Source organism: Carlito syrichta, unplaced genomic scaffold (assembly GCF_000164805.1).
Source record: "Carlito syrichta isolate Samal-C Ts95f unplaced genomic scaffold, Tarsius_syrichta-2.0.1 Scaffold103189, whole genome shotgun sequence".
Taxonomy (NCBI): domain Eukaryota; kingdom Metazoa; phylum Chordata; class Mammalia; order Primates; family Tarsiidae; genus Carlito; species Carlito syrichta.
The window spans coordinates 342195-363233 of NW_007047285.1; the positions used below are offsets into that span (position 1 = coordinate 342195).

General features: G+C 39.5%; 1 protein-coding gene across 1 annotated transcript in view; it reads left to right on the forward strand.

Annotated features, from left to right (window-relative positions):
• Positions 1-3078: 3078 nt before the first annotated feature.
• PDGFD (platelet derived growth factor D) overlaps positions 3079-21039 on the forward strand; it is a gene marked incomplete at its 5' end in the record, with an annotated part of 119031 nt that continues 101070 nt past the window's right edge. Inside the window, one exon of the mRNA XM_021715802.1 lies at positions 3079-3286. Within this exon, the coding sequence (XP_021571477.1) occupies positions 3079-3286 (208 nt within the window). The remainder of the gene's footprint in view (positions 3287-21039) is intronic.

Sequence of the window (21039 nt, forward strand, 5' to 3'; positions counted from 1 at the left end):
TATAATTCTATGCTTCTAAGGATGAACAGCTTTCCAGGTACTGTGGTTCCTTATATTTCCATGTACTGGTCATACTGTGGCTTTTTTATGTTATGCAGATACTTTCAGTCAGGTGCCATAGAATACATTGAAGTCCCCCACCCCCCACCCCCGTAGCCTTTAAGAATGCTTTGCGGTCGGACCCGGTGGCTCAGCCTGTATTCCCGCGCTTTGGGAGGCTGAGTGGATTGCCTGGGCCCGCGGGTTCGAGACCTGCCTGGGCAACCTGGCGAGACCTCATCTCTACAATAAATCAAAAAATTAGCCGGGTGTGGTAGCGCGTGCCTGTAGTTCCAGCTACTTGGAAGGCTAAGCGGAAGGATCGCCGGAGTCCAGCAGATCGAGGCTGCGGTGGCCAGGAGCTGCCACTGCACTCCAATTTGAGTGACAGAGTGAGATTCCAACTCAAAAAAAAAAAAGAATGCTTTGAGTGACCTAAGTCATGTTGGGAAAATAGAATAATGTAAAGGATTTCTTAGATCGTAATGGAGACGTAGCACTTGAAAAGTGACCGCCTCCCAAATATAGAGGAATCTGAGTTGTAAGGTGAATAAACTGATTTGTCTTAGTAATTAAATTTGATCAGAGCATACGCTTCTTGATTTTGAATTCACTTTTCCAACACCAGTCTTGATGAATTATTGTCCTGAAACATTTCCCCTGTATCTGATGGCCTCAGAAGCTGAAACTTTTCTCTCTGGTATTTTAGCCATGGGTAGTAATTAAGTTTAGGAGCTTCCATTTCCCATTGTTAATAGTAACAGAGAGTAGCCTTGTCAGAATGAATCATTCTGAATGAGGCCTTAGAGATCTTCTCATTCAGAAGTTTTCAAATGTTATTTTATCAGTGAAATCCTTTGTTCAAACGATATTTGTGTAGCAGTAGCTTAATATAGTCAGCAGATTTATTAAAAGGTGACAAATTTGTTGAAGTATTAGATAGCCTGAACCACTGCTTGCCCTCACCTCTCATGCCTATCACCATACAAACTACTAGGCTCCCAAGAAGCACCATAAATTTTTTAAAATAGCATTTATAGCCTTTGTTTTTACAACCTGGGTTTCTTTGAATGGAGAAGAAAGAGAAGATTTATTGGGGAATCTTAGAAGAATAACTTACTTTCTAAAAATAGCCTTTAGCAATGGGTTGCAGTGAGCAGAACCCCAAGGGAATCCAGGGGAAAGGAAGATGTAAACTTGAGGACACCGTTTCTTGTGTTGCCCAAAACAGACATTTTTAAGTATTAATCAAATTAGGAATATAATTGACTCACTGCGTCTAATACCTTTCCCAAAGAAAACAAAATGTGTGCAAATAGACATATTTCTCTGAATATGAATAATTGTTAGTGCTGGTGTGAAATAGTTTTGTGAGCCGGGCTCGGTGGCTCAGCCTGTAATCCTGCGCCTTTGGGAGGCTGAGGTGAGTGGATTGCCTGAGCCCGAGGGTTCGAGACCCGCCTGGGCAGCGAGACCTCATCTCTACAGTAAATCAAAAAATCAGCCGGGCGTGGTAGCGCGCGCCTGTAATTCCGGCTACTCGGAAGGCTGAGGCGGAAGGATCGCCGGAGCCCAGCAGGTCGAGGCTGCAGTGGCCGGGAGCGGCCACTGCACTACAGTCTGGGCGACAGAGTGAGACTCCAACTCAAAAAGAAAGAAATAGTTTTGTGTAAATGCCTCGTAAGCTCTGAAGTAATGGCTTTTTCTCAGGGAATTTTGCAAAACAGCCACAGGTTTGGATAAAGCCCCACGCCCTGTAAACTGATAGAAGAGTATCTCTAAAGGAAGAGTCTGGTTTTCCTCTTCATGGATTATCTGTACATTGACTGGACTCTCCAGAGCCTTCCCAAGATGAGATTCAGTACCTCTGGACAAGGGCAATGGAAGAGGGACCAAGATCAAGCCATTGCAATTCACATCATTACACACCTGAGAACTTAATCCCAAAGCCAGGTTTAGCTGTTACTGATGTTTTTAATGAACCCATTGCCAGTGAGCTCATGTCTTATAATTTCCCGGAACCCAAGTCTCCCTCAAGGTGGCGGCACATTTATAACCTGCTTCGATGCTGTCTTGGTCCCGAATCTGTGACTAAACCTTGACTCGTATCTGCTATTTCCTTGTTGACGACTCTTCTTGTCCAGCGCCACTCAGCATCTTAGCACACGAGGGTAACTCTCCCTCGGGAAGGAAAGGAGTCTGTGTGCCCGTGGTGCCAATCACCAGCACATTTTTCTTCAAATCGATGGAACACTGATGTCTCCTGAGCACATCAAGGCCTAGAAGCATGTCCATGGGTTGCTCCTGGAGAATGGAGAAAGAGCACTGTAAGAAATCACCTTCAATTTGAATCTGAGCTAGATGCACACGGCCAATAATTATCTGCGTGCCCACTCCTTTGGCAATGCCAGCCCAGCGCCGGTCCACCAGCCTCATGATGTTACACTTCTCGGCACAAGCTTGGCTCATAATGGTCATCTGGGCACCCGAGTCAACGAAAGCCTTCAAAGGATGTCCATTCACTTTGCAGTTAACATAGAGCATTGCCACCTGTCCGAAACTCTCAGGCGCCTCTTCCATCGCTATGCTCATGTTTTCTTCGATGTTCTGCTGCCGGATTTCTTCTTCTATTTTGGCCTGAGCTTCCCGGTCAAACGGGTCGGCAGAAAAGAGACGAAGCCTCTCTTGCTCCCTCAGGGCCCGTTCCCTCTGCTGCTCCATCAGGACCTGAGAAAACATCTCGAGGTTTCCGCTGAGCAGGGCGTCTGCCAGGGATGGGTTGCGTTCCTTCAGCAGCGACAGGTCGTGTGGATTGGAGAGCAGCATGCTGCGAATCAAGGCGGGGCTGTCCAGACCTTCAGCAGAGGCCATCTTCTCTCCCGAGGCCAGGCCATGGGACAGTGGGGCCGCTGGTGCACGCTGCTGATGCTGTGGCCGGGAGCTGGACGTCCCGGGCATGGCCACCCCGCTGAAATCCGTTGCAGGTTGGTTTGGGGCACGTCCTGGAGGCCGAGGTCCCACATTCTCCTTCTGAAGTAAAACAACGACATCTCCATCTTTGAGGCCATAGGAGCCCAGGGTACGGTGGTCATCAGCCAGGAGTCGCTCCGTGTAGATGATCTGGATCTCATCGGCGGGGACACGGGACTCGAGCTCACAGAGGATGCGGAAGTTGCAGAGTTCAAAGTCGGGGCTGACCTGGAGGGAGAAGGTGGTCTCGGAGAGGTCCCTCCGCACACAGTACACCGTGATGAGCATGGCATGGGCCCAGAAGGGCCAGGTGGGCAGAGGGCATCAGTGGCTCACGGGCTGACTGGGGCTGGTCCCTGTGGTTGGCTTGGCCCTCCTCAAGTTGTGGTGTGTCCCCTCTGCCTCATTCACCTGTCACAGAGGCACAGACAGTCAACAGTCGGAGGGCCGCCTCCCAGCCTCAGTGCCAGCTGCTTGGCCCGTGGAGTCTTGAGGTGACACGTTGTGTTCCAGAGTTCATTTGTATGTGTGCTGTTTGGAACTTAGAGTGCCGGTTCCCATAGAAACAAAGTTACTCAAGGCCCCGAGGTGCCAAAATCAGCCCTTCAGATCCTATGCAACACATCACGTCAGAGAAATGATTTCAGCTCTTCCTAAATAACATAAAAACATCCGTTTTGTTCATTTGAGAATTGTCTCATATGTACTTTTGCTTTTTCTTTCAACAATGAGGGTTTGTTTCCTACATGGGATGTACCATTCTAAGGGCTTGGCAGGAAAGACCTAGTGCCTACCTTCAAGAATCTCACATTTTAGAGAGGGATAGAAGTGCAAACAGGTAGTCACAGTACTAAAGGTAAGTACTTTTACAAAGACACACTTGGTGCTCTGCCTGAGTACTACCAACAGAACAGAAAACGTTTTTCTAAGGAGCAGACAAGCTGAGAGTTGAAGGATAAGCATCTCCATGTGAAGGTGGTTGAGAGTCAGTCTAGACAAAAGCAGTTGCATGTTACAAAAGCAAGAGTTCACGACTAGGCCTGTTACCTCCAGGGAAAGGTGAGAACAGTCTATGCCATAGAAGAAATGTGTGCCCGAATTTGGGTGGCAGGATTTGAAGCTAGATTACATGTGTTGGAGCCAACATACAAAGAGTCATGCAATTGCTAGGAGTTGAAATCTTATCAATAATTTTTTCCCTTCAAAAAAGTAAAAATAAAGAAGGAAGCAAAGAAATGAAAAAGGAAAGGAAAGGGAAAAGATCTGAAGCAGGTATCTGTGATTTCCTTTTTGAATCCATTTAAGAAAGAGGCTTCTTGGGTCACACGGAGGAGAAAATATGGCAGGAAGGCCAGTTAGGAGGCTTTTTTAGGGGTTTGAAGGGGGAACTGCTGCCAGATTCTAGAAGCCTAAGGGGAACAAAAACTGCAGTGGCAGGGAAGGGGAGTGTTCCTTGAGTAGAATGGACAGTATGTGTTTACCCATTAGGTGGAGGGAGTGTAGAAGAAGTGGACCGGGTGCAGTGGCTCACACCCATAGTCCCAGCACTTTGGGAGGCCGAGGCAAGAGGACTGCCTGAGCCCAGGGGAGTTGAGACCAGCCTGGGCAACTTGGCAAGACCTCGTCTCTACAATAAGTAAAAGTATTAGCCGGGCGGGGTGGTGTGCGCCTGTAGTTCTAGCTGCTTGGAAGGTTGAAGTGAAAGGATCGCCTGAATCTAGCAGATTGAGGCTACGATGGCTGTGAGCGTGCCACTGCACTTCACCCCAGGAGGACAGAGTGAGACTCAGACTCAACAAAAAAAGAAAGAAAATAAGTGAACGTGAGAGGCTCTAAGATGGGAGTCTGAGGAGATAGGCCATTGCCTTGAAGGTATGAATGACACAAACCTTTGAGGTGGCCAATTTGACATCGATTCTGTAGTAAAATGAGTTGTAGTTGCCTCCCTGGAGACCACTATGCTTCTCTCTGACCCTAGGCATAACTTTCTCCCTCTCCCCCGCCCCAGCACACACACACACACACACACACACACACACACACACACACACACACACACACACACACCCCAGACTGGAGGCTCTCAGGGTAAGGGTAAAACATCCTGCAGGGCAAATCCTGATTGGTTAGAATCCTTGAGCACTAGTGATTTTTCTCCACATTTCATAAAGTGGCATGCACCATAAATAGCTCACACCTCCCTGGCTTGGGCCTCCCCTATGTACCTACCTATAAACCAAGAGATTCAGCATCCTGTGCCTGGTGCCCTGCCCTTATTTCAAGTTTTGTTAGAAGGCCTGCACCATGACATCATTGTGAAGAGAAGGATGCTTTATCAGCCTAAAGAATTTTTTTTTTTTTTTGGCTCCTGTTTCTCGTGTGTTCATTTCAGATGGAAGACTGTCTCAATCATTGCTCTAATTATCATAATGTTTCCATACTCATGTTCGTTTATATTAGAAATGTCAACTGAACGCCCACTCTGTGTGAAGCGTGTGCTAAGTTCTGGGGATACAGGCATGGATAATGTTAAATACAGATTGTGTTCTTAAAGGAGCTCACAGTCTAAAGGTGGACACACGCACACACACACACACACACACACACACACACACACACACACACATTTGAGGGGTAAAGCCTGCAAAGCTGAGGAGAAATTAATAACTGGAGAACAGATAAAGAAAATGGCAAGGGATGTTGGACAGAAAGTCTACTCTGAAAGAGTTGGCCTTAGAAAGCAGACAAAGAGTCCACCATGCAGGGTGGGCCAGGGGGGAGAAACAAAGACTGAGAAAGAAGATGACCTGACTTAGAGCCTTTAACTGGAAAGGCGGCACTTCATGATATGAGTTTATACAAATTTAGGGGAAAAAAATTTAGCATTGTCATGTTTCACTATCTGTAGAGCTGAATTGCCGTTTGACTCAGCAATATTCAGTTATTTAATTTCTTCAGTGGATCTTAGCACACTGGTAAGTTGATCTGAGATCACTAATGATTTCACCTGAGTTTGGGAACAACAATCATGTAAGATGTTATATGCAAGCTACTCTGCTGAAGAACAGACTGAGAAACCTGTGAGACTTGGATTAAATGTTCCTTTTTCTTTTTCCCCCCAAGTAGCTTTGTACAGTTTGTTCTTAAAATTGTAATAAGTTAGAGGGATAATACTAGTGCTTTTGTTTTCTTTTGTTGTTGTTTTAATAGTGGATGAAATTGTTTTTGTAGAATAAGCTTTTTTTTTATTGGTAAAACAAAAATTGAAGCTTCATATTAAAAGAAGCTAACATCTTTTTTCATATTACCATTCCTTGATACTGAACATACTTAAACTCTGTGTGTTCATGTTTTATCTTACTGTAATTCTTTACTTTGGATGGTATTTTGCATTTATCTGCTTTTAACTATTTTACTTTTTACTGAGAACACACACTGGAAAGCAGAAAGCCTCAAGATCTAGCCAATGAACTGTCATCCATCCATAAGTCACAGGATGTCAGGATTGGCAGGGATCCTTTGGGTCCTGTAGTCAAGCCACCCACTCAGGCCTTAAACTTCTGTTGCAAAACAGTCTGGAATCTGAAAAGATAAATACAGTCCCCTGGGGCTATGTGGTCCTTCTGTTTATACTTCGATTCTTTTATTTTACTCAGCACTTTTGGTGATTCAAGTTTTATAATATATATGTTTCTCTTCATTCAAAATTTTAAATTAAAGCTTCTTCTGACTATGTAATGGACTTGGAAATCAATGAGAATATATATAAAAACTATAAAAACTCCTCAACATAAACTTTGTTACACCATAAATCTCTGTCACATAGACTGTTGAAAAATGGGAGATCTGGATTATCTAGGTGTGTTCATCTAGGTAACTGAAGTTTATGGAAACTTTTCTTGAGTTCTTTGTGAAGCATTTTCCCTTACTTTTCTTCCTTAGTAAGTGCGATGTGAGAACACAATTGAATCTTTCTATGATAAGTGATACTTCTGCAAGTCTCAGGGTTATCACTCAGAAATCAATTCTCATTGTACAGTCCAAATAGAAGAGATGACACTGATTTCAAACTGCTCATGTAAATAACCCCCAAATTATTTTTTGGACTAAATCCACAATCATTCCTTTTGTAATTTGCTTCTTTCTAAAAACTTAATGCGGAAAAAAAAAAAAATCCAGATAATTGATGGTCCCACTTAGTACAGTCAGGTGATATTTAAAGAACTGTCTGTTGCTTTACAAATCAAAGTAAAATGTTTTTCTATGAAAAAAATAGAGTACCTGCATGTTATTATGCAACATATATAATAATTGAACCTTGTTAAGAAAATATGTGTCTGCTTGCTACATTGGTATTTCTTTCTTTCTTTTTTTTTTTTTTTTTTTTTGGAGTTGGAATCTCATTCTGTCACCCAGACCCAGACTGGAGTGCAGTGGCCGCTCCCAGCCACCGCAGCCGCGACCTGCTGGGCTCCGACGATCCTTCCCCCTCAGCCTTCCAAGAAGCCGGAACTACAGGCGCGCACTACCATGCCCGGCTAATTTTTTGATTTATTGTAGAGTTGAGGTCTCACCAAGTTGCCCAGGTGGGTCTCGAACCTGCGGGCTCAGGCAATTCACTCACCTCAGGCTCCCAAAGGGCAGGATTACAGGCTGAGCCACCAAACCTGGCTGGTATTTCTTTCTTTAGATGTATGCCTGGTATTACCTTTAAAGCATAATTGAGACTTATTAAGACAGTTAAATCATCACTTGAGATTTTTAATTGCAACTTGGGAAAAATGTAGAGTTTTTAGAGTCATAACCTGAGATTGAATAATGAATTTTTCTACTTTTATTTGCTTAACAGTAATACAATAAATTGTGCCAGAACAGTCACGAGTGAATAACATGTTTTTTCTTCAGATTGTCTATTACTTAATAGACACATTTAAAATGCTATGAGGAGAATTCAAGTTTTTATTAGTATAATTAGAATATAAAAAGATATGAGATGTAAGGTTTAGTATTGCCTGTCTTTGACTTTCAAATACATGATAAGACCTGTTAAATAAATACATATGTAAACAGATATGTAATTGCAACAAACTCATGAAATCTGGGGATTTAGTCTCTACTAATCTATTGGGAAGTGGGCTGGTGTTTTTTCTTTATTGTAAGGAGACAGAACATTAAAGGAACACACACATATACACACACCCCTTGGGGACGTGTAGGCGGGGAGAGAGAAAAAGAGTGCATGAACCAGTAAGTTATGGACATTTTCAATTAACTTAAAAGTGAAATTTAAAAATTATGTCACTTTTCTGCAAGGAATAATTACATAGTACACTTAATTTATTATCATATTTTATAGAGCATTAGTTTTAGCATTTTCTCATGATAAAAATTCATTTTAAGTTACATATTGCATGTTGAATATAATATATAATATAATCTCTTGATAACTTTTGGAATTTTCAAAATGTGTGCAAAATCTGTATATATGTGTGCATTTACATGTTTATTTTTAAGAATGTTTGCTGCTATGATTTTGTGCTCTCTGGTCTCTTCCATTGTCTTAATCATGTTATAAAATCACTATGATCTGTGGGGTACATACCTTATTATTGAAGCCTTCAAGTATATAATTTGCGCGAGACACATTTATAGATTAAATAAATTTAGTGCAACAAATTAAAAACAGAATAAAAAAAGATTTACATCTCTGGGTTGACATTTACTTGTTTCTTGATTTTTAATGTACATTACAAAAGGAATGTTTCCATATTCCCGTTCCTGTTGTATGGAGGATAACCATGTAAGATGGCAATAGTCATGATAATAAGGTCTTAGGTTTTGAATTCAGCTGTGATTGATAAAAACAATTCACAAACCTTTTTGTTTACTCTTTGGTAGTGACTTGTAATCAGCTCCTTTAAAAATCTTTCTATTCTACCATTTTAATCCATATGGTCTGCTATAACTTAGAAATACCAATGTGGCCTCTTCATAAATTCAAATACCTTTTAATAATTTCATCAAAATAATAGTGATAGTATTATTTGTCAAATAATGATAGTATTATTTGTCAAAATAATAATGATAGTAATCTACATGAATTCATCATTACATTTAGGTAATCATATGTGATCCTGAAAATGAGAAAATTGTTGGTTCTCTCTCATAAGCTATGAATAGTCAATCAACAAAGTATTACCTTGTGAGCAACTTCTAGGTGCCTGTCTCTGCTAGACTAGTTGATAGAAAAGACAAGTATCTTTGATCACATTCTTTAACCTCCAAGAGTAATAGTGTACCCAAGACTAATATATCAATAAGAGGAAAATGCAAAGGGGTTTGCTAGTGAGCACCTTTATTAAATCATGATTATACTGTTATTTTTTAAAATTATATCTTGACTGGACACAGTGGCTCAAGCCTGTAATTCCAGCACTTTGGGAGACCAAGGTGAGAGGATTGCCTGAGTCCGAGGGTTCAAGACCAGCCTCAGCAACTGGTCCCATTAATTTCCCAGAAGTGTGTATATTGGGAAAATTACAGAGCTAGGGGCTTTGAGGATGTATAGAAGACAATTTTATCCTTCAGAGTACAAGGTATCTAATAAGGGAGATAAAACTCATGCACTTTGAATTATTTCATGTAATAAAAATTAATGAGTTAAGGTAGATGTGTAGGTAAAATGCTGGATCACTTAGACTAAGTTACATGTACAGAATGACATGGGTTCAGGGAGTGAATGGGACTGTCTAGAATGCTCAGTGAAGAAAGTGCCACTGACGACATGAGCCAGGAAGATGATTTGGTCACAGTCACGATTAACTTGTACAGTCTTTCCTTGATGTAACCTACCACTTGCTTGACCTCTTTCTCTTCACATGCATGTACATTTTCTTTATATTTTTTTCCTGGAAGATTTTCTAACCAAACTGATGCAATAACATGGTGGGATTGGTGTGTAGGGAAGAGATATGGCTTTCTCCAAAAGAAGTCACTCCACCCTGACATTCCCCACACCCACACAAACAGAATGAATACCCATTTCTTTCTTCAGTTATGAGCCAGGTAGTCTTTATTTCATGAATGCCCCGAATTGAAATCTTAATAGTTCTTCTTCTCAGTTCAGCTACATCTGCTTTGAAGTTAGGGAAGATTCATTCAAGACTCTGGCATTACATTGCCCTACTGTCTTAGCTCTGTTATTCTCTAGTCTGTAGAGATATTTTACTGGAAAATGAGCAGAGGCAGTCTGCATAAGGGATTTCCAAAAGTACTTGTGGATGCTTTTAATGTGAATGTGTGTATGGGTTAAGCATCCCTTACCCAAAATGCTTGGGACCAGAAATGTTTCAAATGTCAGGGTTTTTGTTTTTTCAGATTTGAGAAAATTTATATCCACATAATGAGATATCTTGGAAATGGGACCCAAGTCTAAACGTACACACCTTGTACACATAGGCTGAAGGTAATTTTATACAATATATTCCATAGTTTTGTGCATGACAACAAAATTTTGATTTGCGTTTTGATTGTGACCTGTCAACTGAGGTCAGGTGTGGAGTTTTCCACTTGTGGCATCATGTCAACACTAAACAAGTTTTAGATTTTGGAGCTTTTCAGAGTTTGAGTTTGAGGATGCTTAGCTTAGAGTTTGAGGATGCTTAGCTTATAATCAGTGGATATTACTTTAATTTTAAAGAAGATATTGACAGTGCTACACGCTTATCTATGATACAATACAAAACTCTCAAAATAACCAGTTTTCATATGATCTGCATAAATTCACCTCTGTAATGTGAGAGTACAAAACTTAGGGCACAGAATAATATCATTTAGTCTGCCCACGCGGGAAGATGAGATGACTCCAGTCCCAAACCAAGATACCGCAAAAGACAGTTATGTGACACATCACTTCATTTATGGTGCCATATTGGGTGAGTCTTTGTGGAATTCATATTTGCTAATTTTCTGACAGGACAGAGATGTATGGAAAGATACCAAATAAATAAAAAAGCCCATTGTACCATAACAACATGGTCATTTGAATATTTTATGACTTGTATGCACGATAGGTGATGTTTCTACAACTGTCTTATGAAAGACAAATTTCCCAGATTGTTGTTTATGTAGCTTTCTCAATTCTAAACAACAGCTGAGTTAATTGATCACCATAGTAATTAGCATGGCTGAAGCCCATCTGTCTATAGAATTTAATTGTACTCCAACCATGAAAATGAAAAACAAAACCCGATCAAAGCTTCATTTTTTAATATTACAAATAAAAGATAAATCAACTCACCTTCTATTTTCTAAAAAAATAAATAAATTTAGCAGCCTATATTCAAAGATTATTTCTTAGGCCATCTAACTGACATCAGATCCATAGTATTTTCATTTTATTGTTCAAATGGTTTGGGAACTTTAATGTCTCTGTGGGCTATCGCACTGTTCTGAAAGATGTGGAACTCCTATGCCTTCGGCTTCATTCTACTTACAAATATACTATTTTCTCAGCTCATAAAATGTGCTTAACTGCTGAAATGCTCTTGTTGAGTCCTGTATTGGTAAAATATTTTGGTGCTACTTAATCACAAAACAAAAGTCACGTCGGAAGCCTCCAGAGGACAAGAACTTATCAGAGTAACCACGTACCCTAGCTTTCAAAATCAGGGAACCAATTTATGATGTTGACAAGAAAGAAGAGTATACCATTGATTTTCTTTTCTTTGCAGACTATAAATGAAATGGAGCTGAAATGTCTCAGGCATCCCTAACAAAACTGTTTTTGAGTCTCTTATTTTTCTGCATTTTTTAACTTCAAAACAACTTAAAACACTATTAACTTTGAACAAAGACTTTGCTCTATTTCATGTTCTTACCGCACTGTTTTTTATCTGGAATGTAAGACTGTGGCGGCCCCTTCATGCCTGTGGCTAAGAGATACTGGACCTAGTGTTCTAAGGATAGCTCATAAATTACCATTTACACAATATGAAATATACTGGCATTACATTGACATCAAAAGTGAAACCTCACTGGAGATGAGGTTCTGATATTAAAATTAGGCTCTGAGACTATTTCTTCATAGAAAAATTAAAGCAAACAGTATCATCAGATCCTGAATTTGCAGCAAGCCAGCCTGAAAAAAATGACAAATTCAAGTAGGAGGTGTAATTTGTCTTTATAGGGATGGATAAAAGACAAATTTATCCAGCAGTTAGCCTTCCGTCTCTACATTTCCTGTTACAGTTTTAGGTAAGAACATTTTTTTCTTGCAGTAGAATTTTCATTTAAAGTAATAGAGTCATCCTAGATACAAGTTAATTAGGAAAAAAGAAATTTACACTACAATTTTTAATATAACTGGCTCTAAGTTAATCACTTCTTACCAAGAAGGCATTGAGATTTGTTCTTTGAAAATATCAACTCAAGCTGTCCTTGTGACCAAAAATGAGTCAACAAAATACAGACATTTCAAAAAAATTAGTATCAAAAATGTAATCAAGATGGATTCTTCTATCTTTGTTTAAAATGACAGTATTCTATGACAGCAGTTCTGGTAACACACACACACACACGAACTGTATAAGATATACAGCTCAATGATATAGAAAGTCTTTTGTGGCTTTCAAGTCAGAAAAGTAGAATTCACATTCCCTGGGCTTATTTATTATCTGAATGTCCTTGGACAAAGCATTGGTTTATCTGAGTCTCATTATCCTCTTATATAAAATGGGGATGATGACGATCATCTCTTTTCTGTAGGATTTTGGTGTGGACTTAATGGATAATTTGAATTTGTAAATAGAAAAGCGCGCTACCAAAGTAAGTAGTTTTTCCCTCATATGAGTGAAAGCAATCATTCACAACCTGGAAAAAGGAAGAATAGACAATGGAGTTTATAAGTGCTAAAGGAAATATGCAGATTAATTTTTAACTCCTTATTGATTAGCACTGGGTGCTGTTGTGCTTTTAGGCTGTCACTGTTTTCCTCAGTCTTGCATTCTGAGATGCTCCAGGTAGTTCATAGCAAGATTTGATCACCAAATTTGTTTCAGAACCAGGGAGTATACTTCAAAATTTGAAGAAGTAAGTCCTTTAATAGTGCATTATTTTAACAAGTTATTGAATATCATTTTTTACTACAGCAGTCTGCAAGGTGTTCTTGGAGATTAACATAAGTAGACAACAATGTTCCTGTTCATAAGATGCTTATGAAATTATTGAGAAGACAGAACACAATGAAAACACAATCAATTCATCACAATTAAGAGTGAAAAAGTGTGGCCTATTATTAACTTAGTATTGCAATATTGTGTGCAAACCAAACTGTTGAAGTTGATGTCATAAGTATGGTCTTTCCCATGAATTATGATTTGGAATCACTGTTGTAGACTTTATTTTTTATTTTTTAGCCAAACCCCCAAAGCTCTATGGAGATCAAACACTCAGAGTAGATGTCCAGATTTATTTGAACTGGGCAGTATAACCATAAGGCCATGAGGTTTGCAAATTTAGGGGACTCTTGTAGACAAGTGATAGCAACCATCTATTATTAGAAGTTTCCATAAAGTTCCGTGTTTTGCTTTGTTTGTTTTTATGGGATTTTGACAGAGATCATTGAGTCTGTGTCCACTGGACAAGAGATGAAGTCTCTTGGGGCAGGAGCATCAAACTTTTTGGTAGTTCACCTCATCAGTTAAAAAAAATATATTTTTAATACACATTCAATATGTGTATATTTATATCTTATAATAGGCTATTTTTAAACTTCAAAACAACTTAAAACACTATTAACCCAGAATTTATTTATAAAAAAAGTATATTTATTCTTGCATGTTTAAACTTCAGCCACCTTCAAGGTACTCTCCATTTGATGCAATATACCTATCGAGTTGCTTTTTCCACTGCTCAGAACAGTTTTTGAATTCATCAATATGGGTGCCTTTTAGTGTTTCTGTCAATTTTTTTGTCTGTTTGCTTCACCTCTTCCATATTGGTAAAACATTTCCCTTTGAGGACTTTTTTTAATCTAGGGGGAAAAAAAGTCACTTGGGATGAGATCAGGTGACTAGGGAAGGTGAAACACAGGGGGCTATTTTTGGTCAAAATTTGCTGAACACTCTGCCCAGTATGGGCAGGTGCACTCATAAATCACCCATGATGAAATGGGCAAATGAGTCAAAAGAATCTCGAAAAAAAATTCAGTGAAGTCAAATGCAACCTCTCACAACATTAGCTGGTACACAGATGCTGATGGATTCCCAGAACACTTAGCTAACAGGGGAAGCCTATACTACCAGGGGCCCACTCTCCGAAAAATAATACCGGAATTTGAGGAGAAGTCCCCCTCATGTTATATAAGATATATAAAGGATGGAAATTATTTTTTGTTTGTTTGTTTTGGGGTTTTTTTGAATTGGAGTCTCACCCCGTCGCCTAGACTGGAGTGCAGTGGCCGCTCCCGGCCACCGCAGCCTCGACCTGCTGGGCTCCAGCGATCCTTCCACCTCCGCCTTCCAAGGAGCTGGAACTACAGGAACGCGCTACCACGCCCGGCTCATTTTTGATTTATTGTAGAAATGAGGTCTTGCCAAGATGCCCAGGCGGGTCGAACCCGTGGGTTCAGGCAATCCACTCACCTCAAGAAATTATAAAAGAATCCGTTAAAGTAAATACATGTAAAATTTCTAATATTTTCTTCCTGCTCTCACCAATAAATGTTAAGGTGCAAAAACCTCACTTTTGAGGCCATTAGAAGATGATTAAGTCTCTGATGCTTTGTCCAAAGCATGCTCTGGCCAAAGATGAGACATCTTTTTAAGAAAGCAAGGTTTAGGATCAAAATAGGAGAGCAAGGAAAGTGTCGTCTTGAGAGGCATTGCAGAGAACCACACATATAACGGCACATTCATGTATTAGCAGAGACCAGCCTCTCCTAATACAGTAGTCATCAGGTAGCAGTCAGGAGGACACAATGTGACAGCCTGGGCCACTGAGTTTGAAGCAACAGCAGCCATGGCAGGTGCGGCAGGAACATAATCCTACCTACCCAACTCCCACTTCCTGTCCTGGGACATGACACAGAAATGCAAAGAACATCTGAGAATCTCTGTAGCAAGCCCCATATGGTCTCTAACAATCAGATGATGTGGGTGGGTCTAGCAGAAAAGGCAGGAATGAGGAAAGCAGATTTAGAAGGATTTTTCCTCTGCTTCCTAGTGGCTGGAAGTTTATCCGTTCTTTACAAAGACAGTACTAGTGGGTGAACGGCACTGTGACTCTGTAATGCTTGTACTTTTGAAGCAGATGCTATTGCTACTCCCCAACCTCCATCTCCCTGAGCTCACATTCCTATTCCTACAAATGCTGACAGCTTCCCATGTTCAGTGCCCTGTGTCTTGGTTTCTCTGCCCTGGAAGAGCTTGCTCAGAGCTCCGCAGCCTGGGAGTGCTGGGGTTTTCAAGCCCTCGGAGGCAACTCTCAAATCTCATCTTTGTCTCAGTCTATCCATTTTGTCTCCTCTACGTCCTGGGAGGACCTCCCCAATATAGACTGCCTGCATCTGCATTCTTGTCTCAGTGTCAGCATCCAAAAAGAAGCAAACCATAACTGAATTTGGCAAGGGTGGGAGGCTTACGTATTTGATCCATTGCGTTGTGTTTGTCTTTGCCAAATAATTTCTTCTGGTGTCTCAAACAATTCATGTATATTTTACAGAAAGTTAAACACCATGGATTTGCACCTCACACTCCCTGGCCAAACTCTTGGTGCCTGACTATATTGGCGTTTGGTTCCATATTTGGGGGTTTAGTTTTTATTAATTCTACCTGTTCTAAGGCAGTGTTCTCAACTGTTCCTCTAAATTGAATGGTTCAGATTCAATACTTCCCTGTTAGTGGATCCTCAAGTATTATACATTTGGCAATTACAATATAATATAAAGTTGTCAGGAGGACAGTCTGAGTTAAGTCTTAAAGGCATTGACTTCGGATACACCAAAATTCAGTTCCCCACTTTTGACACTTTGAGTTATGTGCATACATTTCTTTACATTTTAAAGAAGGATCTCAATGTTGATGTCCTGTTGGCTCCTAACAATCTCTCTGGAATTGACCCATATAATTTGAGAAGGACATGTTCCATATTCTGCCCACAACTTCTTGAGATCAGTTATTCAGTAGAGATTATACAGATTTGACTCTTACATGTACACATGCAAACAGGTAATTTGTATGTGTATTTTTTACAAAGACCTCTAGGTTTACTTCATTGTTTTGACACGTCCCTTAGTGGCAGTGATACTTCTAAGAAATGCATCTTTAGGCAATTTCATCATCATGTGAACATCATATAGATACTATTGCAAACCTAGATGGTACAGTCTTCTATACACAGAGGCTTCATGGTAGAGCCTATTGCTTCTAGGTTACAAACTTCTACATCTTGTTACTGTACTGAATTCTGTAAGCAATTGTAACATGATGGTAAGTATTTGTATATCTAAACATATCTAAACATAGAAAGGCACAGTGTAAATATGGTATTATAATCTTATGGGACCACTGTCATATATACAGTTTGTCATTGAGGAAAGCATTATAAGGTGAATAATGTTTATGACTGAATTAGCAAACATTAGAGAGACACTGACTTAAATATCAGCTATTTGTATGCATGTCAGTCAACTTACTGGTTCTTTGAAGAAAATTCATATACTTCTTGTTTTACATCTAAAACATGAATCATAGCACAATTACTAATGAACAATAATGTTTCCGGTATTTTTTGGCATGGTCTCATCATGTTCAAATATATTCTGAAAGCATATACTTGGGAGATATTAATACTTTTGACTTAACTATTTTATCATTTTAATTTATAGTTCAAGGTAAAAACTTCTTTTGAACACTAAATACCAAAGTATACATTCTATGAGACTTTTTGTGAACTAGAGTCCCAAAAACTTGGGTCGGTTATGTTATATTTTTCCTCAGAATTTTAGTTGATGTTACACGTATGACACATTTAAGCATATAAGAGATTGTCCAAAACAGAACTGTTAAAGAAATGTGTGGGATTATATGAACACTAATCAATATGTCCCAAGTGTGTTCACCTTATTTCTTATATTAGAAATGTTTCTATATTCAAATGTGGCTCATGTGAGAGACACATGCTGTGGTAATTTTACTCTGAATTTGACTTTTTTTTTTTAAAGATGTGGGGTACAATTCAGGGTTAAACATACAAATGTTGATTATGCAGGTACCCTTGTTGATGAACTGTGTCCCTCTCTCCCGTAGCAGTTTCCCTCAACTGCCAATCCCACCCCCCACTGGCAGTTTCCCGCTACTGCCAATCCCTTTCTTACAGAGTTGGTGGCTAAAATAGTAGTTCGTCATTGGAAGAAAAATGCTGAGCATCCGTATAACAAATCTCCAGATCGTGTTTACTTAATCTTTATTCTATGGCTACGTAATATGTTTCGTGGAAAAGATTTGTGACATTTTTTAACTGTGAATAGTCTTTACACGAGAGTAACACTGGACAGTATAAGAAATTGTGCGATTTACTAAGAATGAATCAATTGTGCTCTTTTATAGCCAGAGCTATTGATAGAAGAATGGTCGATACTATCTCTTTCTCCCTTGTACTCAAAACCAGCACTTCTTAAATGTCACCCAGTAGGAAGGAACATTTCTAGAATGATTACATGTGTCTATCTTTGGTGGATTGAATGAAATGGGAGAAACTTCCCTTAATTGCAAAAGGATCATAGAAGATTTTGAGATCAAGAGCTCCCTGAAAAGACATTCTATTTGAAATGAGTCGGAGCAAAGAAGTTTGTGTAGTTCAGAAAGATGTAAGTAAAATACTGCTCAGAAGGCATTTTTGCTGCTTACCTAGCAGCTGTTATTTACTAGAGATTCTGGTTATTTAATTATATCTTTTTCCAGAAGATACTCAAGGTCATAGTTCCAGCAGATTTTTAATTATATACAAAGCTATAAAAAGTGGAACATTTCACCCTGGGGAGCCCCCCCAAAATGGCTAAAACTACTTTATTAAGTGAGCTACTGCAGCGTTTGACTATGGTTACTAAATCAAAGGTCTGTGTATACGTTTTGTTCCTTTGGGCAATCGTTGTTCCATAGTTTTCATTTTTGACTTTCTGGAAGTACAAACCAATAAACCTTTCAGAAAAAAAAATCACAAATTTTACATTTTTATACAGTTATTACCCACATAGTATCCAGAAAACTTTAACAACAACAAAAATGGCCTATAAACTTAGTGTGTGTGTATATACCTACATTTAACCAAATATTTGTTAAGGCTGAGATATATACAGTAAATTTTGGCTTAACATAGTAAATACAGAAGCTGAGATGAAATAGCATGTCACTTTTATTTTTGTAATTTTTTTTCCTTTCTTAGAGTTGGAATCAAAAGTATTGTGGAAATTCACCTTAAAAAGTTGGAAGGGTAAAATCCATTCTTTATTAATGCTCCAGAAGGCATATGTTGTTAATGTCACATTTCTAACTAATAATTACAAAAACATTATTTTCTGAAAAGTTGTTTACCCAGTCTACCCACAGAGCCTGCATAAATTAAGGCAGTTGTCTCTCTAAGCTGTTGAGTCCAACTATTAATCTTGAACAATATGCTGATGGGCTTCATTAAGTTTGAACTTGAAAGGAAAAGTACAAAGGATAATAGAAGGTCAATTGTGAGCCGGGTTCGGTGGCTCAGCCTGTAATCCCGCGCCTTTGGGAGGTTGAGGTGAGTGGATTGCCTGAGCCCGTGGGTTCGAGACCCGCATGGGCAGGTGAGACCTCATCTCTACAATAAATCAAAAAATTAGCCGGGCGTGGTAGCGTGCGCCTGTAACTCCGGCTACTTGGAAGGCTGAGGCGGAAGGATCGCCGGAGCCCAGCGGGTCGATGCTGCGGTGGCCGGGAGCGGCCACTGCACTCCAGTCTGGGCAACAGAGTGAGACTCCAAAAAAAAAAAAAAAAAGAAGAAGAAGAAGATCAATTGTGTCCACACCATGGAATATAAACTTACTTTTACTTTAGTGCAACTACTTCAAGAATAGTGTAACTTAATATATTAACTTATTAGTTAACTAAATCGTTTAACTTAATATATAACTGAAGAGTGTAACTTAATATATTTCAGCCTGCATGCATTCTATTATTAGTCTAAAATCCCTCCTCTTGTGTAAATGATGAAAATCTCTATTATATCCTAGTTTGAAACATTCTACTTTCATTAACAAAGTACTGATCTGTGTGGATCACACTCTTCTTTTTAGCTCTTTGCTACACTATGTGGGATACAAAAAATGGTGGCTTCCTTGTGTTAGAGCCCTGATGGAGTTTCTCAGCACTTGTGAAATCAAGGAATTTGTAACACCAGCCTGAATGTGCTACTCATAAGCCTAGTCATTTAACACTTCTTCCTCTATGCCTGTAACCAAGGTGTGAGTATCTCAGCCATCTCAGTAGCCCTCCTTTGCCTTGAATTTTGGAAGGTCTTATGTGCATTGTTAGCTATTAGCATAATTGTGTAACCACCATCCCAAAACTCAGTGGCTTAAAACAGAAATCGTTGTTTCTCTTTCTTGTGTCTGGAGTCAAAGTGTTTGACAGACCCTGACTAGGCTTGGATAGCACTGACTCCTTCAATCAGGTTGGTTCCAGATCCCCTGTCTCTCTTACCTTAGCATAACAGGTTACCCAATACGTGTGCACCTCATGGCAATAGTAAAAGCACAGAAGATCAAGTAGAAACAGCAGATGACCCCAAAAGCCTGGGCTCAGATTAGCGCACCAACACTTTTTACTTGCATTCTGTCGTCTCAATCAATTTCCAGCCTCAGCATCAAGAGTCAGGAAAATAAAGTGGTTGACTCTAGGGGGAGCACTACAAAGACACATAGCACAGAATGTGGAAACAGTTGAAGAAGAGCTTGAAAACTAATACAGTCTGCCAGAACCTGCACTTAAGAATCAGGTGAGGGGATTGCCTGAGCTCACGGGTTTGACAACAGTCCGGGCAACTTGGTGAGACCTCATCTCTACAATAAATCAAAAAATTAACTAGGCATGGTAGCTCGCGCCTGTAGGTCCAGCTTCTTGGAAGAATAAAGTGGAAGAATTGCCTTAGCCCAGCAGGTCAATGCGGGGGTGGCTGTGAGCATGCCACTGCACTCCAGTCTGGAAACGGAATGAGACTCCAACTCAAACAAAAAAAAAAAAAAAAGAGGAATCAGCCTCGATATTGTCTTCTTTCTCAAAACAATGATGTGCTTCTCAAAACAATGATGTGCAATGTATAATGCAATGATGTGTAGCTCTAGAATAATTCTCCAACCAATTAGACTAGTTATTCAGTAGCTCAGACTGAAGGGAATCAATTCATTTCCAGTTTTCCCTAGACCAATGCAGCTCAAATGTGATCCATTGACCTAGTACTGCCATCGCATGAACCTTTTTCCTTCAGTCTACTAAAAGATAAGGCATTGTATCAAATGTAGATTAACTGTGACCTTAAGTACATTGTTTAGTTTGCTAAAATTGTTTTTTGGAACCAGAATTTGTCAGTGAAAGGATGCAGTAGGTTTTAATTTTCAACCTGGCACAAGGTCCTCATCACATAGCAGACGGGCACCTTGAGTCGCATTGCCCAAGAGCTTGTCTAGAAAATACATCTCTTAATCCAAAATTTCATTCTTTCTCTAACTGCAGATTGTATAAATCCCCAGAACTGAAGTTAAAACATAATGAACTTAATACCTTTATACTGGCATTATTGTTCCTTTGTATTTGAAACCGTCTCAGTAGTAGGACAAGCTTATGCAAGGAATAAGTGATATTAGGATAGTTGTGAAATTTGGCAATAAGCAAATGCATAAAAAATAAAATGTGAACATAATCTAAGTCCAGTGCTCTTAAGATACAGCCAATACTCTAGATCTAAAAGAAAAATATGTCTTCCATTGCCTTTTCTAACATTTTC